At 42.6% G+C, this 25,834-nt stretch overlaps 1 protein-coding gene across 3 annotated transcripts; it reads right to left on the bottom strand.

Moving 5' to 3' along the window:
- Positions 1-184: 184 nt before the first annotated feature.
- On the bottom strand, positions 185-21,938 carry LOC115411301 (uncharacterized). 3 transcript variants are annotated; one of them, XM_030123395.1, is made up of 19 exons: positions 21,756-21,938; positions 19,698-19,734; positions 19,295-19,581; positions 19,157-19,185; positions 18,237-18,492; positions 16,180-16,214; positions 15,485-15,740; positions 15,135-15,199; positions 14,730-14,855; positions 13,485-13,740; positions 12,943-13,281; positions 12,707-12,897; positions 12,577-12,623; positions 7,422-7,637; positions 6,919-7,172; positions 6,633-6,750; positions 6,390-6,531; positions 4,898-4,957; positions 185-247 (listed from the first exon to the last, which is right to left on the bottom strand). In XM_030123395.1, the coding sequence occupies exons 3-15, from the start codon at positions 19,572-19,574 to the stop codon at positions 7,160-7,162; spliced, it is 2,109 nt and encodes a 702-aa protein (XP_029979255.1). In that variant the 5' UTR covers positions 19,575-19,581; positions 19,698-19,734; positions 21,756-21,938; the 3' UTR covers positions 185-247; positions 4,898-4,957; positions 6,390-6,531; positions 6,633-6,750; positions 6,919-7,159. The 3 variants fall into 3 exon arrangements, with proteins under 3 accessions (XP_029979255.1, XP_029979256.1, XP_029979254.1); XM_030123396.1 differs by having other exon boundaries at positions 12,707-12,852; XM_030123394.1 differs by having other exon boundaries at positions 12,707-13,281.
- Between the last annotated feature and the right edge of the window lie 3,896 nt (positions 21,939-25,834).

Here is a 25,834-nt window from a genome sequence, read left to right as displayed (position 1 = left end):
TTTTCCTGATTAAGGAACCACTTGAATTCCTCAAATTCATCATCTCCCAGCTCTTGCAGAACACTGAGGAGCTGCATCTTCGTCTTCCTCTAATAAAACAGAACAGTGTGAATGTGTTTATAAAACACCCTCAGGTTTAGAAGATCCACCACAAAACACCAGGTTTATTCTGCCGTTACTGCACCTTGTATTTTCCACCGATTTTTCTTCTTCTACACAGTTGTTGTCTCCATTGTCTCCTTCCAACCTGTGGAATACAACAGATCCCATTATTGTCCAGTTCCAGTGGCTGAACCAGGACTGTCATGAGACCAACATCAGGTTTTTCATTTTCTTTGACACTTGTCTGCTCATTAGAGTCTGAACTGGACCTTTAGTTTTATCACATTCAGCTTCTCTATCATTGATTACAAGCCTTTCCTGAATGCTTGACTCTGATTGGTCACTACATGTGTTTCCACAAATGTGTTTAATGCACATTTTTAAATTATTACCAGTGAATGTTTATGGAAAAGACAATTTACCAAAAAAAAACTTTAAGAATTTGACATAATGCTTACTCTTCCTGGTCTGACTGAATGTGATCAGTGATTGACGATAATTACAGTTGTCAATCATGTGTTTAACCTCAAAAGTCTGAGTCATAGGGATGCAACGGTACAGGTTATCCATGGTATTGTGGTTCTTCAGTCATGGTTCACGGTACGGTACAGTTCGGATGCAGAGGCCGACTGGAGCTGAAATATAACTGGGAGCTGATGGAGAGCCTTAAGGTTCATTTATGTTTACGTTATGTATGTAAATAGGTTTGTCCATTTCTAACGTTGTCATGTGTCACTGCCTTCATACTTCCATGCGTCCTGACGTTGGAATGAGCGTTTTTCAATCAACCCACCAGAGGGTGCCACTCTTAATTACCATACAGGCCGAATACCACGAAGAAGAGTAAAGTTTTATGAGAAGAAGAAGAGAGTCAATAAAAACAAACATGGTGACGACAGAAGAGGAATTACTAATGTGGATACGAATGTTGATATTGAGAAGGGTAGTTTTCATAAAAATGTCAGTAATTCCATTCATCCATCCATTATCTTCCGCTTATCCGGGGCCGGGTCACGGGGGTAACAGTCTAAGCAGGCACGCCCAGACTTCCTTCTTCCCCAGACTCCTCCTCCAGCTCTTCCGGGGGGACCCCGAGGCGTCCCAGGCCAGCCCGAGAGACATAGTCTCTCCAGCGTGTCCTGGGTCTTCCCCCGAGGTCTCCTCCCGGTGGGACATGCCCAGAACACCTCCCCAGGGAGGTGTCCAGGAGGCATCCCAAACAGATGCCCGAGCCACCTCAGCTGGCCCCTCTCGACGCGGAGGAGCAGCGGCTCTACTCCGAGCTCCCTCCCTGGTGACTGAGCTCCTCACCCTATCCCTAAGGGTGCGCCCAGCCACCCTGCGGAGGAAACTCATTTCGACCGCTTGTATCCGGGATCTTGTCCTTTCGGTCATGACCCAAAGCTCATGACCATAGGTGAGGGTAGGAACATAGATTGACCGGTAAATCAAGAGCTTCGCCTCTCGGCTCAGCTCCTTCTTCACCACCGACAGACCGATACAGTGACCGCATCACTGCAGACGCTGCACCAATCCGTCTGTCAATCTCACGCTCCATCCTTCCCTCACTCGTGAACAAGACCCCAAGATACTTGACTCCTCCACTTGGGGCAAGGGCTCCCCACCTACCCGGAGAGGACAAACCACCTTTTCGAGTCGAGAACCATGGCCTCGGGATTTGGAGGTGCTGATCTCATCCCACTTGCTTCACACTCGGCTGCAAACCGCCCCCAGGGCACGCTGAAGGTCCAGGTTCGATGAGGCCAACAGGACAAACATCACCCGCAAAAAGCAGAGATGAAATCCTGTGGTCCCCAAACCGGACCCCCTCCGGCCCCTGGCTGTGCCTAGAAATTCTGTCCATAAAATTATGAACAGAACCAGTGACAAAGGGCAGCCCTGCCGGGAGTCCCACATGCACCTGGAACTGGTCTGACTTACTGCCGGGCAATGCGAACCAGGCTCCTGCTTCGGTCATACAAGGACCGGACTGCCCTTAACAAAGGGCCCCGGACCCCATACTCCCGAAGCACCCCCCACAGGATATCATGAGGGACACAGTTGAATGTCTCTTCTCCAAATCCACAAAACGCATGTGGACTAGTTGGGAAAACTCCCATGAACCCTCGAGCACCCGATGGAGAGTATAGAGCTGGTCTAGTGTTCGCACCAGGACGAAAACTGCATTGTTCCTTCCTGGATCCGAGGTTTGGACTATCGGTCGGATCCTCCTCTACAGTATCTGGAATAGACTTTCCCCGGGAGGCTGAGGAGTGTGATCCCCCCCTGTAGTTGGAGCACATCATCTGGTCCCCCTTCTTAAAAAGGGGGACCACCACCCTGGGTCTGCCAATCCAGGTACTGTCCCCCGACTGCCACGCGATGTTACAGAGACATGTCAGCCAAGACAGTCCTGCACATCCAGAGATTTAAGGTACTCAGGGCAAATCTTATCCAACCCCCGGTGCCCTGCCACCGAGGAGCTTGCCAACCACCTCAGTGCCTTCAGCTTGGGTGATGGATGAGTCCACCTCTGAGACCTCAGCCTCTGCTTCCTCCATGGAAGACGTGGCAGTGGGTTGAGGAGATCCTCCGAAGTATTCCTTGCACCATCCGACAACATCCCCAGTCGAGTCAGCAGCTCCCCACTTCCACTGTAAACAGTGTTTGTGGGGAACTGCTTCCCCTCCTGAGGCGCCGAACGGTTGCCAGAATTTCCTTGAGGGCCGACTGATAGTCCTCCTCCATGGCCTCCCCAAACTCCACCAGACCCGAGTTTTTGCCTCCACAACTGCTCGGCTGCAACACGCTTGGCCTTTCCGGTACCCACAGCTGCCTCCCGAGTCCCACGAGCCACAAGGCTCGAAAAGACTCCTTCTTCAGCTTGACGGCATCCCTTACTTCCAGGGTCCACCACGGGTTCGGGGATTGCCGCCACGACAGGCACCGAGACCCTGCGGCCACAGCTCCGAGCAGCTGCTTTGACAATGGAGTTGGATGAACTGGTCTGCTCAGACTCAATGTCCCCAACCTCCCCCGGGATCTGGGAGAAGCTCTCCCGTAGGTGGGAGTTGAAGACCGTGCTGATATCGGGCTCTGCCAGACGTTCCCACAGACCCTCACAACACGTTTGGGCCTCCCAAGTCTGTCCGGCTTCCTCGTTTGCCAGCGGATCCAACTCACCACCAGGTGGTGATCAGTTGACAGCTCTGCCCCTCTCTTCACCCGAGTGTCCAAAACACGCGGCCGGAGTCTGATGATACGACAACGAAGTTGATCATCCATCTCTGGCCTAGGGTGTCCCTGGTGCCAAGTGCACTTATGGACATCCCTGTGTTTGAACATGGTGTTTATTATAGACAAACTGTGACTAGCACAGAAGTCCAATAACAAAACACCACTCGGGTTCAGATCGGGGAGGCCGTTCTTCCCCATCCAGGTCTCACTGTCGTTGCCCACGTGACCGTTGAAGTCACCCAGGAGAACATGGAGTTCCCCAGTCGGAGCGCCATCCAGCACCCCTCCCAGGGACTCCAAGAAGGCCAGGTACTCTGCACTGCTGTTCGGCCCAGTAGGCCGAGACAACAGTGAGGCACCTGTCCCTGACCTGAAGGCGCAGGGACGCGACCCTCTCGTTCACCAGCGGGTTGAACTCCAACACATGACGGCTGAGCTGAGGGGCTATGAGCAAGCCCATGCCAGCCCGCCACCCTCCCAACCGTGGGTAAACACCAGAGAAGTGGAGGTCCAGTCCCTCTCGAGGGGTTGGTTCCCAGAGGCCAAGCTGTGTGTGGAGGTGAGCCTGACTATATCTAGACGGTATCTCTCAACCTCCCTCACAAGCTCCGGCTCCTTCCCCCCAGTGAAGTGACATTCCATGTCCCAAGAGCAGACTCCTGCGTCCAGGGATCAGGTCATCGAGCCCCCTGCCGTCAACTGCCACCCAATCCACAATGCACCCGGCCCCTATGGTTCCCTCGGCAGGTGGTGGGTCCACAGAAGGATGGGCCCACATCGCTCTTTCGGGCTGTGCCCAGCCGGGCCCCATGGGCAAAGGCCTGGTCACCAGGCACTCGCTTACGAGCCCCAACCCCAGGCCTGGCTCCAGGGTGGGGCCCCAGCTGCGCCATACCGGGCGACGTCACGGTCCTTGTTTTACTCTTTTCCAAAGTGCTTCTGAACTGCTCTTAGTCCTGGCCCGTCACACTTATGTATAGTTGGTAATTTTTCACCTAATCACAATAATTATGTACGTAATGGCTCCAGCCAGGCTCTGCATCGAGCTCCAACCATGACAGTAGAATTCTATAAGTCAGTCATCTAGCAAGCTCTACTATAAACGCCAGTTGTCTGAAAATGTCATTTGAAAATGGGAAATAGTACGACGTGTACCGTTGAACCCCTACTGAGTAACATGGCAGATTCTCTACAGTCTGAAAACAGAGTCCAGAGAAGTGGTCAAGTCATGTTTCCTCTCAGACACTTGAATGAAATCTGTTGAAAGGGGAATGGGGAATTTTTTATCAATAACGCCAAAAAATGATCAAGCACAGCAGCTTTAAACCTGTTAAACCCTGGTCTGTTGTTTCCAGGTGGAATTATTTCAATGGAACACAAAACAGTGAAAAACCCGGTAGCTTTAAAGCTTATAAAACCAAGTTATGATCAAAAACGTCAAATGTAAGGTAATCAGGATGATGTACAAAGAACTGGTCATTGAACTGAAATAAATCCCAAGCTTTCACTAATGACCTGAACAGGCTCAGAAACATGATTAACACAAGTCAAACCCAACTGAAAGCAGCTTCTTCTTTGGTGGGCGATCCTGCTGAGGCCTCTTAAATGCAGCAAGGAGCTGAATGACAAACAGAAAGACACATTTTCTGAATTCAACTTCATGAAGATTTTCTTTAGATGAGTTATATTTGTTAACACCAAAGACATGAAAAGCAGAGGCATCCGTAGGAAAAGACAAAAAATGAGGTAAAAGACATAATGCGACAAAAATAAAAGTTCAAATGCCAACAAGATGAAAACATGAAACGGTGTAAATGAAGTTTTGGATGGTGACACATATTTGTCGTTTTCATCTGTGTTCATGACAACAGTGGATGTGAAATGAAACCATCCAGATGTGACTGAAATGTGGAATTTAACTGCAGCAACTCAGTTTTCTACCAAAGCACAGAGCCACCCACTCAACCCCCCAATCCCAGGTCTACTATCTTCATAACATCAAAGCCTGGGGGTCAATCACCTGACCCAGACCCATTATTAATAAACAGAGCTCCTGGTTTTGGTTCTCCAGACACTGTTTCAGAAGGTTAGAAATTTCCCTCTTGAAATAAATGACTCCATCTGTCTCTCCTGGTCCAGGTCAAGACCTGTTGTGTCTGACTCTGGACTCCATGCTCTCTTTCCAGTTCCACACCAAATCCTCCTACTTCAAACACATCTCCATACTCCAGCCGTAGCGTTCATAACCTCCGTTTGGACTTCTGTAATGTTGTCCTGTCTAGGGTCTGAGGATAGCCCTGGACAGACTCCAATATGTCCAAACCCTCAGCCACCAGGGTCCTTCATCTGAACCAGACCCTGGTAACACCCCTCCTGGAACATCCAGTTTTCAGACACTAACCTGCTTTCTATTTCTCACACTAGAAGTATGAAGTGTCTGCCTTAGTGATAGAGCTCTCAGTGTTGCTGTTCCACTCTCTGAATGCTTTCTCTACATGTATCTGCAGTGCTTCACCCCTGGATGTGTTTAAAAACTCATTAAACACCATTTTGTTCACCATAGACAACAACCTCCTTACCTCTCCTTTATGTCAGAAAAAATTCTGTCCACATGACCTTTGACCAAAATATCTCTGAACACCACATAAACCACTGGGAACCTCTGCAAAGACTCAAACAAACTGGAGTTGGTGTTGGACTTTAAACTGTGGACATTAAAAGCTTCACATAATAAAAGAAACAGTTTGTCTAGTCTGTCAAAACAAACATGCATAGTTTGAACAAAGTGGTTCGGAATATTTTGTGATTCTGTGAATAAAATTACTGGTGGATATGATGTATTTGGGTGGGTGGTGCACGGTTTGTGAGTTGTCAGGCTTCTTCTTGTGCACTCTTGTGGTTCACATGCTTACATTCTATTGTCAAGAAAATATTCAGGTCCTAGTATCTCACCAATAGTTTAGTCCCAGCTTTAATGTCAAATAATACAGATCTGAGAAACGATAGCTCCTACAACTGTTGATGTGTGATTCTGCAAGACAAAGTCTTACCAGGCAGGTTCATGTTATGATCCCACACTTCTGTGTTGTTTTGGTCTTTGACTGTTAAAGAAACTTCTGTTGTTGTCGGTGGAAGCCGGATTTCAAACATCATGTGATAATTTGGTCCAAAGTTCAGGTCAAACACTTTTTCCTGCAAACGAGCAGTAGTTTCATCATCGTTATAGTAACCACAGTTAACTAAAGGTGTAGTTTAATCGACTCATTACAGTAGTAATGTAAAATTCTACTCACTTTACAGTGGTATTTGCTCGTCTTCATAACAGCAGTCAACGCTGTACTTGTGTTCTGTGATGAGTTTGCATGAAGCAGGCACCCTGAAGGTACATAGCTCTAGGCTCATGTTTTTCACCTTATGACCATTAAAACAATAAACTATGAGTTATTAAAACAACAGGATGATGTCATGTGATCATGGTCTCAGATCTACACATGCTTAGAATGACTGACAATTGCAAATGAAGGCAGCAGGTTCATTACTTCATGTAAATCAAGAATGTTGGAGCGGCTAAAAACTTACGAAAGCGTTTACGTCGTCCACGTTGACGTTGATTGACAGGAGATGCATTTCTAGTGTGTTTGGTGGTGTGAGGAACAGCAGAACTTGGCCTCTAACTTGTCTAGTTCCTCTTCTATGCCTCGAACTGACGCCAAATGAAGACAAATGTGGGACATCGATGGCCACATGAGTGTCTGTGATCTCCAGCGCATCAATGAAGCTCATTCCATGGTTAGTGATGTGGGCGATGGACAGCAGGTTTTCATAGAGCGGAGCTGTGAAAACATTATTACTCAGACACAAAAAGATACAAACTACATGAAACAAAACTAGTCCATTACAGAAAAATTACACAAAAACAATTACACAACTACGTAAGAACTTGTGAAACTAATCAAAGCTCAACTGAAGTAAAATAAAGAGAAAGACTCAATAAAACATTTCTACACTCAAAAAAATCTGTAGTTAAAATACTAAAATGTTCACAGAACCACAGTTAACAAAACCCAAACTAAGTTCCTTACCAGGTTCTATCTTCACAGTGTGGGAAGTGGAGCTGACGAACAGCGTTATCTGGACACTCGATACTGAACAGCGGCCCTGCAGGTGTCCTACTAGCTGACTCCAAGAGGTCCTCATCCCATTGGACAGTCCTGTACTGAAGGCCCGCCTCCTTATGCACGACAAACACCAATCCAGTTCGAGTACAATGGAATGAACCTGAACGGGGACACCTGAACCTGTAAAACACCAACAAGTCCAGTGTTTCCTGTGGAATTGATCTCATTGATGTGGCGGTGTGTAATCCTGGGGGGGGGGGTGGGGGGTGAAAGTGAAACTTACTGCTCATTTTCCTTTTCCCCTATCTCCTGAATCTTCGCAAACTTTCTTTTGATGGGGCAGGACGTTTGTCCTGGCCTATTATATATTATACATGTATATAAGTCTAATGTGATGGTGATGATTTTTTTTTGTAAGAAATGTATGGTGTGGTGGCCAGCACTTTGGAGTGGCACTGCGCCACTGCAAAACATTGTCAAGGAGACCTGACTGCTGTGGTTAAGGCAAAGCTACACGAGATTCAAATACTGATCAACACTAAACACTACTCACTTTAAGAAGAAAGACAAGCTCTACATGATGCACGTCCTAAAGTTAAGAAGACTTCATTCATATGAGTCAAAACTCAAAGGCTGACAACAGGAAACCAAGTGGATAAAGGTAAAGAGACGGTGTTAACACTGTCCCAGGACCCACTTAGTGGTTCAGTGTGATCACAGTTGAACAGTGTGCCAAAGTAAACACCTCAAGGTCCTCCACAATGTCAACAGAGGCCACCAAAGGTGGAGAACTGCTTCATCAGTACTAGCACTTAAAGATGGTCCATCAGATTCTTCAAGATTACTGTTAAAGGATGTATAGGTACTGCTCAACCATCAGGACCACACAGTGAAAACATACAGGGTTTTTAACAACAGCTCAAAGTGTACTACACTCCTACCAAACAGGTAGGACTACAAGGCTCTCCAGGACCTCAGCTTGTGCATTGTTATGCTACATTCCAGAGTGTTGGGAGATGGGAACTTTCCGACATCCAACTCAGTAAAACGCATTGGAACACCTGTCCAAGCTGGAGGTCCTTGTTGCAAAGTGGGGCCAGATTGAAATACCCTTACCTCACCGCAAACTACAACTTGACGTCCACACAACAATGGTAATGCACAGTGTGCAAGTTCGCAATAAAAAACAACTTCACAATGTATAATTAGTTTATCCGTCATTTTGCTTCTTCCATCTCATTTGCATATATGAGAACACTGTACTGTCGACAGTCAAATGCATCTTCATTAACAAAGCAATAGGAGCTTAGATCTGTGATCCCCGTGTTTGTTGTTTATGTTCAACATGGATCACCTGGAATACTTTAAGGTGGGATGAAATTAACTCCAAGTGAGACATATTCTACCTCCAAGCACTCTGGAATGCAGCATAAGACTAGATGTACAGCCAGGACAGATCTTCAGAATCACACTAGCACAATCTCAGTCTTAAAACACTCCAACCCTGTCATGTCTCTGCAGAAGTACAAGAGTCTTGTTGGTCTCCCTGCTGGTCAAGCCCCACTCACAAGGGTCTGGACCACTCTTACTTATTCACCCTAGTTATACTGATCCAGTTGGGACCCTAGAAGTTCCAGAAGTGATCTGAGCTCAGCCCAGGTGGAAAAACATCCCACAGTCCTGCCACACTCACTCAACAGTCTATGTCCCATCACCAGTGTCTGTTCACCACAATGTGTCCACAAACCACTGAGCTGAAGAGGAATATGTACAAATGTTCTCATACGACTTGCTGCCTTTTTCAGAGAGTGCCCAATAGAAAGAGAGCAAAAGACGCCATCGAAATGATAGAGGAAAAAGATGACTTCCATGGAAGTTGAGGGGGTTCTACAGGATGCTCAGTACCCTGTTGTGAAAATGTCACATGTCCCTCTTCAAACCAATGACAGAAGCATTCTTGCCAAGTCTGAGGAATAGAACAGACTGTAAAATGACAGGGCATCAATCAGGTCAATGTTCTCCTGCCTAGACCACCCCTGGGTACCATTCCCTTCCTCCCAGTGTGATACTGCAGGTCTACAAAGATTAACAGGACTGAGCAGTTGATGCCTCTAATGTTCAGATAAAGGTGATTCCTGCTTGTGGATTTCAGTACAAAGACCCCAGCTCTGCCCTCACAGGACCACTACTGGTGAGCCTACGGACTCAAATGACCACTGTCCCATCATGGCTATCATAATGTTGGTTTAAAGTATTTGTGGGTCCAAAACTCCCAGAGATTCAACTAATGACTGAATCCAGCTGCTGGTCATGTGTAGACACAGTTCATAATCCTGCTGATGAAATGGGGCTTTAGACAGTAGAAGAGCTTGCAGGGCCCTCTTTTTTTCTTTTTTCTTGCATGGATTGTTGTGAGTGGCCTTTGAAGTCATCCATGGTGTTGGAGCATTGAACTATCAAGAGCACTATAATGCTGCATTTCCACTACATGGTATCAGCTGGACTCGACTCGACTCGGCCTTTTTGCATTTCTATTAGGAAAAAGGACCTGGTACCCGGTACTAGTTTTTTGGTATCACCTGTTAGAACCAGAGACACAAGACTTGGACCCAAATGCACAACCAACAGACGGGAATAAAGTTAATGAGTGTTTATTAAACACGGACAGAATTAACAGTCCACAAAAAGGTTTCTTTAGAGAATCCTCGCAGGTTAGACAGCGTGAATTCGTCACGACGTCCGAATCCAGTAAGGGGAGCTCTCTGCCCGGGTCGGGAGCACACGAGGGGAACCCGACTAAAAACAAGCAGAGAAATATCAGGGGACAGACCAGGTCATACACAGGAGATCCAAAAAACAGGCAACGGTACATGGGGGAAAAGCAAAAGCACAAACCGAGAGTCCAGGCAGAAAGTCAAAAACCAGTGTAGCAGAATCAGGCAGAGGTACCAATGGGGATCAGGCAGGCTCAGAAAACGAGGAACAAACCGGGTCAGGAACGAACAGACAGGCAGACGAACAGGTTCAGGGAATCGCTGGTAGGTAATCACAACACAAGGAAGGAATACGAACTGGCACAGGACAGGGGAAAACACAGGGCTTAAATACACAGAAGGGAGGGAAGACAATGAGACACAGGTGGAACAAATCAGGGTGGAGACAGGTAATCAACACAGGTGAAACAATCAGGGAGAGGACGCAAAGACACCAGACATGACACAAGAGGAGGATTAACAAAATAAAACAGGAAGTGACACACAAGACAGACAAAACATACAAGAGTCCGGTACTGATATGACATCACCTCCAACGAGGTTCCAGGACTGGGGACAAGATATTAAAACGGGACGTGTAAACACTGCATACCACTGATTGGTCAGAGAGTCGTCTCTGTGACCCGCCGTTTTAACAAAAAAACAAATGTGGAAGTTGACAGTAAATATAGCAGTAGGTTAATCCACATGATGTCAGCCTGCAAAACTACACCATGGTTTGTCGAGGAGGTTCAGATGTAAAAATTCAGCATGAGTTTGACGAGACAACACTAACGAGCGACTTTATCAGCAACTCTGAGCAGACGACATGGGAGTAATGCACTGCATCTCTATGACGTCCAGGTACTGTAAAGTCAGTAGTATCCTATCATGGAAACAGTCTCCAGGAATAGGACCTGGTACCTGAGTTGAGTCGAGCTGAGCCAAGTCGAGCCGGTTCCACGTAGTGGAAATGCGGCATTAGTCTACATTCTATGGGAGGACATCAACTGCTCCCATCTGCTAAACACTACTCTTCAATGGATCTTTAACCGAGGTCGCCCTGTAGGAACTTCATGAGAAGGCTGTTCAGGGTGACATACTGACAGTATGTGTATCCTGGAGGTAGAAGAGTTTGTGCTGGATAGTCTTCAGCATGACTGCAGAGTTGGACACTGAAGGAGGGATCATTCAGGTTGGGAGGCACCAGGAACTGGCCCCATACACGACTGTTCCAGATCCTGTCCATTCAGCCACCAAACTTTTGGTAAAAGATTGTGATGCCAATGTCACTCCATGTGACCTGAGCAGGAGTATGCTGGGACCTTCAGGTTCTTGTGAGATTCTATGTTTGAAGGGACTGTTGCAGATGGACATCTGTTAGTAACAAAGATGTAACACCTACCTGCTTACACCACTTAAAGACACCCGATATTTAACTGCAACAGCGACCATAATGCTGTATATGTTTTCAGAAGGACTGTGTCTCAGTCAGCAGACCAGGAACACCTTTGTCTATCTTCATTTGTTTCACATTTAGGAAAAAATCTGAACCCACCACACTGAGTGGAAATTATTGGCACAATTGATTTGGACACACTGGGATTTGAAACAGGACCCTTTGGATCCCCAGAGCAGATATCTTACTGACTCCCTCACTGTAGAAGCATAGGTACCTTCAGACCTTCTCACAAATTCAGGTAATAACCTCACATGGGGCCAACTGGATTAAGTATTTAATGATGCAGATACTTGTGGGACACAACAAGAAGAAAAAGGACAGGAGAACAAGGCTTACACTGTCGGGGCCGACAACGAGGGTACATCCCTGAAATCCCCCCAATCCTCTGCTCCCCAACCATTTGGAAAAACACACCACCTGGTGTCAAAATATGTTATCATGGAAATTCAAGGTCGTGGCATGAAAAAAGACAATTGTTAGACAATCGTTAGGAACTCATTTTGAGTTAAATCGACCTGATAGAGGTAGAATAATGGTCAGAGAACCAGTTTTCCCCACAAAAGTCCAGTTAATGAAGGAAAATGACCCCATATGAACTCCAGACATTTGTAAGATGATCATTATGAACCAAATTTTCTCTCAATATCGATTTCTGTCCAAAAAACTGATATTCTGAAATCAGTGAAATCAATAGAGTTCTTACAGTAGGAGTCCCCTATGTTGGCTATCAAGGGACAAGAAATCCAACGTATTCTGTCCCAGTTATGTTCACATGAAAAATATCTGGCAGCGGCGGCATTCAGGGTAACACCATTATATCCCTGAAACTCAATTTTGAGGATATAAGAATACGAAGGAATATATATGAGGATAATCAGTATTTGGTTTTAAAAATATTTGTTACCTGTACATAGTTGTTCCAGACTCTGCTGAATCTTCGGGTGTGAACTCCTAAAATTGACAAAGGTCCACATTAGTTCTTCAGCATTTTTAGGACTTGACTGACCTAGTTAGTTGGACATCTATTTCCATACCTCCCAGTCAGATGGTCCAGCCTGAGCCTCTGTGCAGACAAGCTGCTGTTTCTCTGTACCATGAGGATTCATCTCATCATCTTCATCCACACAATCCTCTGTGACATCCTCACACACCCTCAGGTTTCTGTCTGATGTGGATGGACCTAATGTGGACATGTCTGATGGGGTCGGACTTGGGGTGGACATGTCTGATGTTGTCAGACCTGGGATGGATGGGTGTGATGTACAGGTACCTGGGATGGACAGGTCTGATGTGGATGGACCTGGGATGGACAGGTCTGATGTGGTCAGACCTGGGATGGATGGGTCTGATGTACAGGGACCTGGGATGGACGGGTCTAATTTTGATGGACTTGGTATGGATGACTCTGATGGGGATGGGTCTGATGCGGACGGGTTTGATGTGGATGGACCTGGGGTGAATGGGTCTGATGTGAACCAACCTTGGGTGAACCCGATTGATGTGGATGGACCTTGGGTAGATGAATGTGGGTAGAACCTGATTGGTGTGTACTGACGTGACCAGAATGATGAGGTCTGACTTGGGGTGGGTAGGTCTGCAGCGGATGGACCTGGGGTGGATGGTGTCACAAATTTTAAAAGAAAGAAAAGATCACATGATGAAAATACTCCACACACCCTCAAACTGGTCTGAGCTGCTTTACAACAGCATCAACGAACTGAAAGACTAGAGTCAAACCTACACCTGACAGATCCACTTGGAAAAATACAGAAAGAAAAGAACTACTTCAGTGTTTCTCAGGCTGTGACTGACCTTCTAGTGTTGAGCAGAGCTTTGACAGCCTCTGGACCAGATCAGTCCTTCCCATCTTGTTTAAAACCCTCCTGGTCTCCTCCATGGCTCGAGATGCACCACACATCTGGAACATTATCTTCACTGTCTTTCTCCTTGATGCAGTTTCCAGGTTGGACTCCCTCATAAACACATCTCTATCCTTGAGGTGCTGCTTGAACTCATCAAACTGATCCTGTGTCAGTGAATCCAGAAAGTCCTGGAGGATCCTCTCCATCTTATATTTTTAATAAAAGAGCACAGTTTCAGTCTTTAGGATGGAAATTAACACCTACAGAACCCCAGTAAAGAACCCCATGGATCCCATTACAATGTACTTTAGACCACATCTGTCTGAACCACATCAGGAGGTGGTCTGGATCATACTGTGTATGGATTTTAGGATGGTGAAAATTCTATGCATACGATGTAATCTCATCTGTGCCTACAAATAATATTTGATCTGCCTCTGTACATTTGATACATCATCATTCTCCACTGAACTCTGACTCATGAATAACACTCAGCAATTGCTCACATTAGTAGGAGCGGCTCACCCTAACCCTAACCCTAACCGATATGTGAAATAAGAACACTGATATACACAGGATATAATAGTCTTATAGCAGATAATAGTGGACATGTGAATCAACAGTTGCATCTTTGTCTCACAAAGATAATGTACACAACTTTCAAACGCTGTATTATATTAGACTAATATGTGACCCGTGAGGAACCACAGGTTGTAGATGTGGTAGTTTTTATGCTGGGGAGAGCAGACTATTGGGAAAAGATGAGTCGATATTTTATAAGTAGAGGTGGGGGTGGTGTGATTGCAGGAGCAGAAGTGAAAGTGAAACTAACACACAATAATATTCCTCTGAGTCTCTTGGCAGCACAGACACACAGGAGCAGAGTGACAGAATCTCTGCACAGCAACAAAGTTAATACATCAGTTACATATTGACCAATGATTATTTGGTGATAAGCTATAATTGGCCCACTGATTAATCAGATCGGGCTCTACTTTTCATATTTTTATACCTTGTTCTTCAACCAACAGATAGAACACATACTGAAAGTAAATGTTCAGGAAAACTGAAGGAAGGGGGTTGTGAACTTACAGTATCAAGTGTTTGTAAACTGTACAGACAGTATGTTCACCTGAGAAGATCCACAAATTACAGTATTGTCATTAAAGTCAGTAGAGTGGTGTTGATGACGTACATTTGTGCTCCGTGACTTGGATGGTAAGTGACTCAGATATGGCAGCATACTGTGGTGGATACTAGATGCCTGTCGAAATGCCACAGATCTCGAAAATGCCTCCAGGGTCACCACTGGTCTTTGAATCTAGAAGGAAAACAAACACCAAATAACACTCATCGACAAGTAAAAAAAACCTCCATAATAAAAGCAGTGAAACTCCAAAGTTTCAGTCACTGAGTCGCTGTTTGGTGAAAACGTCAAGTGACTTGAAATGATTTCACTTCAAATATTTGGGATACTCATATGTCTTGTAATTATTTGTCCTCTTTTTATTCTGTCTCTTTCTTGTTTTGCCGTCTTCTTTATCTTATCTTAAATTGACAGATTTATGTGAAAGTTTAGAGATGATGATTTGAGTTTTACCTTTGTTTTCCGAGTACTTCTATAAATCACCTTCTCTGGAGTCTGGGTCTTTGGTCCACCTTCACCTGAGGAATTCAAGAGAAAAACAAAATTACACCTAAAACAGAAATATTGTACACTGATCAGTTCTCAGATAAAAAAAAACTCTGTCCTGTTTGTGACTTGAATGAATGTTTGTCTTAAATGATGGAAAAATAAAGACATCGAGCCATAAAATCTTAAACCTAAGCCTCCAGAACCGAAGAGAAAACACAGAAAACTCATTTTATGTTGTAACTTCCATCATTTTTTCCAGAATATTTAGACCTAATGAATGTGTAAACGTCACATTTTCTCTGTCTGTGACTGACCTCCTGGTTGTGAGTAGATCTCTGTCAGCCTCTGGACCAGATCAGTCCTGTTCATGTGATCTAAAACCGCCCTGGTCGTTATCCGGGATCTAGATCCACCATATACATCCATCATCAGATCGACTACATCCGTCCTTTCTGTCTTTTCCAGCCGGGACCATCGGAATGTAGGGTCTTCATAAAGTCTCCTCTTGAACAGCTTAAAATCTTCATCTTTCAGTTCTTCCAGAACACTGAGGAGGTTCATCTTTTTGCTCTAATAAGTCAGAACAGTTTCAGTCTTTATGTCAGTGATAAAAACCTTCATGTTTTACACAGTGAAGCTGAAAAATGCAGCTGACTGAGATTCACTGAAAGTCAAACATTTACAGGAATGAATGAGAACGTTTCTGAACTCTGACGTTAGGTTTTACTTTATATATGAGATGTGTTATGTGTATTTAGTTTGTTCTTATCTTTGAATTCTCTTCTATTCACATGTTTAATATTCTGATCTTTCCTTATTTAAACACTTGTTTTTATTTCCTATGGATGTTCATTTTATTCATGGAAATCACAGTGAGTTGTCTTTTTATTTTGTCTCTTTCTTGTTTTGTCATCTTCTTTATCTTATTTAATATAAAAAGATTTATGTGAACGTTTAGAGATAATGGTTTGACTTTTATCTGTGTTTTCAGAATCCTTCCATAAATCACCTCCTCTGGAGTCTGGGTCTTTGGTCCACCTTCACCTGAGGAATTCAAGAGAAACACAAATTTACACCTAAAACAGAAATATTTTACACTGATCAGTTCTCACACAGAGAAACTCTGCATATTCTAAAGGTCTGTTTAAAGACATGTTAATACTTGACACCAACAGATGAGCTGATAAATGAACATTAACCACAACAGAGCAAAAGAAGGATTATTATAGTTCAGTCGTCAACACTTTTGTCCAAACACATTTGATTTTCAGTAAATTCTAGTTATCGGTCATTTTATTTGACTTATTTTTTCAGTTTCTGTGAACAGATGAAACTAGGTCCTCCTGAATGTGGACCTTTAAATCCTTTTGTGATTCTAGAACTGCACAGACACATATTGGGTTGGATGTTGATGTTCTCATGCTGATCTAGAACCTGCAGGACTTTGTCCACACCTCATTATTATCTAATCTCTGCTGCTTCAGTATTTAATGTTTGAATGTGATGCTATAAAAGCAGAATAATGTCACATTCTGTGTTTATTCAGGCTGTTGTCTAAGTGTTGTTATAATGTTTGTCCTAAATGTTTGTCCTGTTTCTGTCTTGTCCTTCAAAGAGAGCGGACGTGTTTTTCTGAGCTCTACAATCTGCTGCTTTTTTTTCTGACCTCCCCCACTCTGCTTGGCCTTGCAGTGTCTCATCTGACTTACTTTACTTTTGGATCCCCTGCTTGTTGAACTCTCGAACAGCAAAATATGGAATTGATCAGCTGGTCACTCAGCGCAATTGACACGATTTTTTCATCAAGGAAGAATGGTCCTGGGGAGCCCACCTGCCCTGATGGAACAGTTGCAGCCGGATACACCCGGGACGCTTGGGACAAGTGGAGGGTGGTCTGTCTGTTTGCCTTGTCGGTGGAGGACATCGAGGATATTTACCTATTTGGATTTATGATAGCGGGACACCTTCTGATTGGTCTTGGAATGGCCCTGATCTATCGCAACATCAGCAAAACAGCAGCATGCAAAGAGACCCCACTGGTGTCGGTGGAAATTGAGAAGCACTTCGGAGCTGTGAGTGATAATGTGAAGGAATTACAACGGGCGGTGATGCAGACGGGGGAGAATGTGCGAGACCTGGCCGGACGGGCTGCGGACTCGTATAAGAAGTAGGATTACATCACAGGTCAGTCTGCAGAGGGATTGAGAGCAACTGTGGAGGGGCTCCATCAATCTGCTGGACTGAAAGAGAAAATCGAGGGATTGTGCAGGGACCTTAGTGGTCGAAGATGCTAAGGAATGCTCAGGCCAGGTAGAACAAAATTAAGTTATACTAAATTTATGCAGTAATCAAGTTTCCCCCATGGCCTAAATTGTTTTCCCCTGAGAGCTGAGGAAACAGCAGATTCTTCTCAAATCTACTCCCCCTGCAGTCGAAACATCTTCCATGGCCAGGACAACAGTGGACTGATAAGAACTGATAAGAACTGAATCTGAACTGAATGGACAGAGTGAACCCACTGGAGTCTCTTTATCTTCGCACACACTTCCACAATTATTACACACTTCAAGCATCTCCCCTACCCCCATTGTTTTTTTGTTTTGTTTTTTTTGTCTGCCTAATGTTCACGCTGTCCCCCAATTCCCTTCAAATCTATGAAAAAATTCCAGCATGTGTCCACGTGTACTGTGTGAAAACTGTATGTCTTATACTGTATTTGTGCTTTGCATTATCTTCTGTTCTTCACTGCAATTTTTGAAGAAAGGGTTTTGTGGTAGCACTCTAGTTGTACTCTGTACTAGGAGCAGCGGCCCGATGTCCCTAATCATCGAACTCAGTTTCGTTTAATGTATTTTGTACTGTCACATGACAATGAAGGCAATTCTGATTCTGAATCTGAAATGATGGAAATATAAAGACACTGAACCATAAAAACTTAAACCTAAGCCTCCAGAACTGAAGAGAAAACACAGAAAACTCATTTTACATTGTAACTTCCATCATTTTTCCAGAATATTTAGACCTAATGAATGTGTAAATGTCACATTTTCTCTGTCTGTGACTGACCTCCTGGTTCTGAGTAGATCTCTGTCAGCCTCCAGACCAGACCACTCCTGTTCATGTCCTCTAAAATCCCCCTGGTCTTCATCAAGGATCCAGATTCACCATATGAGTCCGTCATTTCATTGACTACATCCGTCCTTTCTGCCTTTTCCAGCCAAGACCATCTGAACATAGGTTTTTCTTTAAGTCTCCTCTTGAACTCCTTAAATTCTTCATCTTTCAGTTTTTCCAGAACACTGAGGAGGTTCATCTTGTGTCTCTAATAAAACAGAACAGTTTCAGTCTTTATGTCGGTGATAAAAACCCTCATGTTTTACACAGTGAAGCTGCAAAATACAGCTGATTGAGATTCACTGAAAGTCAAACATTTACATGAATGAATGAGTGAATTTAAAGAAATGAAATATTGACTGAACAGGATCTGATGAAACCTGTTTGTTCTGATAAAGATTCTCTGTTTCAGAACAAACTGAAGTCCAAATCTTTTCAAAGGTTCCACATCAATGTTGCCACCTCTTGTTTTTCATCTCAAACTGTGAAGATGCACCTGTTTCCTCATCATTGACGCCCTCTACTGGTCAACCCAGCTGCTGTGTTTCCAACAGACTCATTTTCATGTCATTTATGGACTGAAATTAAACTCAATTTGACATAAACACTCATAAATCAATCTACAGATGACACAAACCACAGCTGTTTTTACACCAAACACAAACTAAGATGTTTCAATAAAAACAGTGTGGTGTCCATCAGTGACCAACAGTTACTTTCACTGGTGAAAAAAATCCTCATTCGTCTCTTTTTTGGTTTTTTGTTTAAACTTGCAATGTTCTATGACTGAACCCTTTTAGATAATAATGTGTCTTGTCTTCTATTCAAACTGACAGCAGTACTGTCACAGTGTGTGTTCAGGTCATAATCACCTCGTCTTGTGTCTCTGGATCCACATAATCTGAGGAATTCAAGAGAAAAACAAAATTAAACCTGTTAAATTTACATTTGTCATTTCCCATCATCTGAAACACACAGTAGGTCTATGTATGTTTACATTGTACTTATACCTCTGAGTTTCTCCTGTAAACCTGGAAAAGCAGCTTTAAGGTCTTCATCAGTTCGCAGAAGCTCCAGGAAACGACGGCACATGGTTTCTCCTTTAGTTACGATTAAATTCAAGACCCTGATGACCAGCACTCTACTGGTTTTATTTTGTTTGAGGTTCCTGTGTTCATGGTGTGTTATTACATGTTCTTGAAGAAGTTTTTGGATGAAGAGGTGGGGGTCTGCTGACAGAATCCACTGAATGCGGCGTTTTTTACGTCTCAGAATTGCTATGGCCGACATGACGACTCTGGGAAAACACAGAAATACACATTTTAATTCAGGTTAAACTGCTTCACCAACTCCACTGATTATGACTTTATGATGTCCTATTACGTCCTTTTAAGAGTCTTCAAACACAAATACCTTCTGGTTCTTCAACTTCCAAAACTCAACCTTTAACCTGGAACAAAATAAACACTTGATATTAATCATCACATTTATTTTTATTGACTTTTACTAACTTTTCTTACTTTCCTATTTTATCTTCTATTCATATTAAAACCAGTGTGATACTTTGCGGAATACCTGGTATAATTTTTTATGCCAATGGCATGGTACTCTTTAACCCTTCAAGACCCAAACTTCCACCATCGACCAAAACCATCAACTGATGGATAATTATTATCTGTTGACCCATTAATCCTATCAATACATGTCAATAATTGGTGTAAAATACAGTTCTTCATCTTTTCATGGTCATCAGATATGACCCATTGGATGTTCAGAGGCTCAGATCATATTGGTCTGTATGTCCAGGGGCGTAGAATTGGGTAGGGACTCTAGGGACACGTCCCTACCAATATCCATCCACTACTGTGTAGTCAATATCAATCCGACCGCTGTCCGTAGTGTTTAGTCAATGATTATGGCACACAAAGGGTTAACAGTCGTCTCTACTAGAAGTCCCGCCTCTAATGTAGATATCACTCTCCAAATGGCTCTTTGGTTTTGCTAACATACATGTGATTGGCCGTCCCCGCTGTCACTCCATCTACTTGTAAAAGGAACCTGTTAGTTGGACCACTAGCGTAAGTTGTCAGTATGTTTGGTATTTGTTCTGTCTGAGTCACATCATTTAGACAGATTTGAATATCAGTGGAGTCATTTACATGTTCATTTGTACATGCGTCTGTTTCCGTGTGCACGCACACCTGTGCGTATGTGCTCGGTAATTAGGATGTAAAGGATGTCAAAGAAAAGAAAACTGGTCAGAAGACACTTCTATAGGAGTCCCAGTGTAAGTTAGTTCAAGGGTCTAGAACTGTCGAGGCTCAACAGATACTGAATAAAAGACACTATTTAATACCAAACAGATACACTTTTTAAAGTTATTTTTACTTATAATTTTCATGTATTTCCATAGAAGAGAGCAACTGCTTAAAAAACACACATAAAGAAAATTTGTGGGGAAAATACAATAAAACCTCAGATTGTAAATGTGATTCTAGATGTGATTTTATCCATATTATTGGGGAATAAATTACATGTACTAATTGAAAGTAAAAGCCTTTTTTACTCAGGCAATAACTGTACCATCAAACTGTATGATCAGTGTATCCCTAATCTGTTCATATGTCATGAATCAGCATATTTATGTCAGGAGACAAACAGTAGAGAGGAGGGAGGAGGTAGAGGAGGAGAGGCTGGAAATTCACAGGTGAGGTTCAATAATAATGCATGTTAGTCATGAGAATAAAATTGCAGAATGCATTAAATTCTTGTATTCTCTTTAGATATTCAGATATGCATTATAAACATGTCAATTACTGAAATTTTTTTCTGACTATGATTGTTTGCTTGTTTGATCAGCTCTGCACGACGTGAAATTATGATTGCAAATGCAAAAAAAAACATCAACTTTCAGGAGTGTTACCTTGGAGCACTTTAGTGTCCACACCAAGGTCAGAATCAAACCTACTCCCCTGTGTATGTGGAACCTGAACTAAAATGATTCTGACACTCTTTATTGTTAATATTCACTGTAGTTTTTGTATTTCACAAATACATCCCATGGACCGGATTAGACCCTTTGGTGGACCGCTTTTGGTCCGCGGACCGTATGTTTAACAGCCCAGTTCTGGGTCTGGAAGGGTTCAACAATAATGCATTTCGACGGGTTTTCTCCTCAACTTCAACATTTTCGGCGCATTCAAGACTTAAGTTTAGGGTGATTTCAGTTCTAATCGATAACAGATCAATACTGTTAAAGTCAGAGCACAGAACTAAACTGGGACTCACGCGCCTCTCCTCCTCCCTCTGCGCTCACGGACGCATGACGCTCAACGAGCGCGCGCTTTACTTTCGATTTCGCACAGAGTTTTTCTGACAAAGTGAAAAGTCGAAAGAAAAAAAAAAGAAAAAAAAATCCACAACATGTACTGTCAAAAAGATCCAACAGTAAAAAATGAATCCACTTCTTACCGCAGCTCCTTCACTTCCTCGAACGGACACAAACTATTGGTGTGCAGATCGATCCAAATAATCGATAATATTTATTTCAACGTTGGTTCTGATACAAATCGATACCAGTGTAATTAGATCAACACTTGAGTCTCCGTTAGTTTGAGTTTCCGTTAGTTCGGGTTTCCGTTAGTTTGCTGCCATCGCTGCTTCTTCTGTGTGAACGTGTGCAGGTGCAGGCAGAGGAGCGGCTCATGTTACAGGAAGGAGGGAACACTTCCCCTGTTTGTGATTGGATGTTGTGTCGTCACGTGACTCAGCGGCCCCACACAGGCAGGTAATGGTGATGGGAAGTTTGGCCTTGACTTTGAGTTTTTGTATTCATCCTTTTAACCCTGACGTGTCTGTGGTGAGCGTTCTGAATATATAATTCATTTAAATATGTATAAAAATTCAACCTTTTCCTCACAGAAGCCATCCTGCATTATCCCTGTTCCTAAAACCAAACATTCCAGGGACTCCAACAGCTTTCATCCCATTGCTCTGACCTCACAGGTGATGAAGTCGATGTAGAGGCTGGTTCTGCATCGTCTGAGGTCACAGGTGCAGTGTGCTTCAGACCAGGGCTGTCCAACTCTGCTCCTCCAGGGCCGGTATCCCACATGTTCTAGATCACAGGTGTCAAACATGCGGCCCGGGGGCCAAAACCGGCCCACCACAGGTTCCAATCTGGCCTGTGGGATGAATCGGCAAAGTGCAAGTTACAGCATCAAACTCAAAAACAACATCATAATAACCTAGAAATAATGACAACACCATTTTTTTCTCTTTGATTTAGTGCAAAAAACATTAAATTATGAAAATATTTACATTAAGAAACTATTCCTTATCAGTAAAATGTGAATAACCTGAACAAATATGAACAACCTGAAATGTCTAAAGAAAATGAAGTGCAATTTTAACAATGTTTTGCCTGTTACTAAATATTTTGTGCCTTAGTAGAGCTGATCTGTAATGCACACGTAGCCTATGTTGAACGGATCGTTTTGAATGGTAGTTGAATGTGACTTTAAATTTTACAATGTCAGGTGAATATCGTACATCATGCATCATGAACCAAAATGGAGGAGAGGAAAAGGAACATTATTAGTTGTCTGCTTAATCTTTACATGACAAAGTTGTTTTGCTTGAAGAGTCTTTTTAATTTTTGCAGGTCTTCAGTTATATTCTGAGTTATATTTTCCAACTGTAACTTGTATTTTTATTTTAAGAGCTACTGAACAGTCAGGTTTGAATCGTGTGTGTGTGGTTTTGATTGAACTAACACTTGCCTGCGATGAACTCAGAGCAGAGGTCAGATTCTACCTAAAAGATCTATTTTTACAGCTTTAGAAAGTAGTTGTGATAAAGAGAGCATAGAGCAGAAAAAACAGAATATGAACTAGGGGATTTTTGTGGTCAAGACATGCTAGCCTAACAGTGCAGGTGTTGAGACTTAGACCGCTTTGCAGTTAGAACATGTAGAAAGAGAGTTATTTTATGGGTTTTTGGGTTTAGATGCCTAACCAAGGTTGATTGACAGGCGTACAAAGCACACGCTGAACTTAGATGAACTTTTGTTATAAGTTTTTCTTAGAAATAATGCTGAACAAATGACGTATAACGGATATGCTTTGCCCATGTGTTATTCTTAACCAACTGTGAGTCTTGTATTAATGAGGTCACAAGGAAATGGGAGTCTCCAACAGTCACTAAAGACTATAAAAAGTAACAAAGGAAACTCATAGAAAGAAGAGAGTGGCTGTTCCTCTTTTTTTTCTTTGTTTTGTTTTTGACAAGTGTGTGTTTTATAGAGAAACTAGTGGTAAAACTGCCTTCTCTGATAATTCACAAGTTTTGATTTTTTGTAAACTTTCGCTGTTTTAATAAACCAGATTCTGGACTAGACTTTTTTAAACTCAACCCTTCTCTTGGTGACTTTTTCTTCATTCTCCTGTTGTGTTCCCCCGACACCGACTTCAAGCGGTAAGTCCTTTTTAAATTGTAGGGTACCCCCCATTCCCAGCAGTTGGGGTTTTTACCCTGGCTCTTTAGATTCTATGGGGCTCCTGGGCAGATAAAGAGACACTGTTTTGTCCTTTGCATCATGTAGACGTTTCCTAATTTTGCGAAGGTACACTTTCGATGGAACAAATATAAAAAATATTGGAACAACAGTCTCTTCCTGAGATCCTTGAGTCTACGTGTTTTTACACCTGAAAGTGATAAGTTGAGGCATAATATTGATAGAATTGTAATTACATTTCTTAATTTTCTTTTTTTTCAGGTTATTCAAATCCTTTTAGTTTGGATAGTTTGTAAATGTAAATACTGGCATAACTGAACCTTATTTTTTGCACTAAAACAATTTGGAGTTGTCGTTATTTATTGGCTATCATGCTATTATTTTACTGGTCCAGCCGACTTCAGATTAAATTGGGCTGAATGTGACCCCTGGAAGAAAGTGAGTTTGACACCCCTTAGATGTTTCCCTCTTCCATCACACCTGGAAGCCTTTACATCATTATCAGGCTTCTGCAGAGCATGATGATGAGCTGATCATTAATTGAAGCAGGTGTGATAGAAGAGGGAAACACCTAAAACATGCAGGATACCAGCCCTCCAGTTTGACACCCCTGCCCTGTAAAAAAAAAAAAACTGTAAAAAACAAAAAAGTATTATTCTGGCAGCAGGGGTGCCGAAAAAATACTGTAAAATAACAGAAAATAACCCTCTCATAAAAATATGGTAATTTTCCATAATTAAAATACAGTTTTTTGCCCTAACTTTACATGAGATGTTGCTTTTTTTTTTTTTTTTTTACTTTTTAATGTTTAATAAAGAATATTTACATGTATTAAAACAATCAAATTACCTATAAATATATATATAAATAATTTCCAATAAGACTCAGTTGTCCAATCCACTGATAAAAACTGTATTTGGACAGTTTATCAGTGCTTACACATGTTATACATTCACAAAAATACATTTATTCAACATTTTTGTCGTGAAACCTGTAATTACACAAGATATTTGTCAATTAACAAACAAGTCTGGTTAAACTTACAGAACAAATACTTCTTTTACGGTTAATTGTCAGTAATTTTATCTTGGTTTTTTTTTTTTTTTTTTTTTTTTTTTTTTTTTTTACGGTATTAAAGTTTAAATTAACAGTTTAATCTCATAAATAGAAAAGAAATATTTGTGAAATTATGATACATTTGCAAATGTATTTCAACTGTATTTTTCTGTGAAAAAAGACAAAAATTCTTTTAAAACAATTAAAAATTTTATGGTTATTCACAGTTACAATTTTTTTTGGTGTTATTTTACATTTGATGTGTAAAATCAGTCTGTTTCTGTCATTTCATTGATATTGTCCTGTATCTTAAAAATACAGGAAAAATTTATAAAATAAACAGTGAAAATTCTGTTAAATGAGAGATTTTTTTTTTACAGTGTGCTCTAGACCCACTCCAGTTCACATACAGGGAGGGGACAGGGGTGGAGGAGGCTGTGCTGCACCTGCTCCATAGAACTCACTCCTGTCTTGAGGACAGAGGCTGCACTCTGAGGATCCTTTTCTTTTTTTAATTTCTCAGGTGCATTTAACTCCATTCAGCCCCTCTGTTGCAGGAAAAACTATCCACTCTGCAGGTGAACCCACTCCTCATTTCCTGGATAACAGACTACCAGACTGACAGACCACAGTTTGTCAGGGTAGGCGGCTGTGTGTCCAGCACCACCTCCAGCAGTACAGGAGCTCCACAGGGGTCTGTGCTGTCCCCCATCCTCTTCACCTTGTACACTGCTGCTGTTTTTATCAGTTCAGTTCCTTTTCTTTGTTCCACTGAGGCTGGTCCAGTCCACAGGAACGTTAGCGAACTTCTGAAAGTGAAGATAAGTCTGTTTAAACCAAGCTTATTACATTTCTGTGAGGTAAAATCTATTATAATTTTCCAAGGACATAAACTCCTTTTGTTTTATTCTCATTTTAAAGTGAATAATAAAGTACAGTCACTACTTTATTATTCATTATTTATTACAGTTCACATGAA

The sequence above is a fragment of the Sphaeramia orbicularis genome, chromosome 20 (genome assembly GCF_902148855.1).
Source record: "Sphaeramia orbicularis chromosome 20, fSphaOr1.1, whole genome shotgun sequence".
Lineage (NCBI taxonomy): Eukaryota > Metazoa > Chordata > Actinopteri > Kurtiformes > Apogonidae > Sphaeramia > Sphaeramia orbicularis.
Note: the sequence above shows the minus strand (reverse complement) of the source record. Positions and strands in the feature narration are given on the sequence as shown.

Excerpts from the sequence above, each read along its gene's own strand:
- LOC115411301 (XM_030123394.1), bottom strand. The coding sequence starts at position 19,574 with ATGTCGGCCATAGCAATTCTGAGACGTAAAAAACGCCGCATTCAGTGG. Across the intron at positions 15,741-16,179 it reads AGACCCAGACTCCAGAGGAG|AGCAAAAAGATGAACCTCCT; the intron begins GTGATTTATGGA and ends CTGACTTATTAG. Across the intron at positions 15,200-15,484 it reads GATCTACTCACAACCAGGAG|GTGAAGGTGGACCAAAGACC; the intron begins GTCAGTCACAGA and ends TGAATTCCTCAG.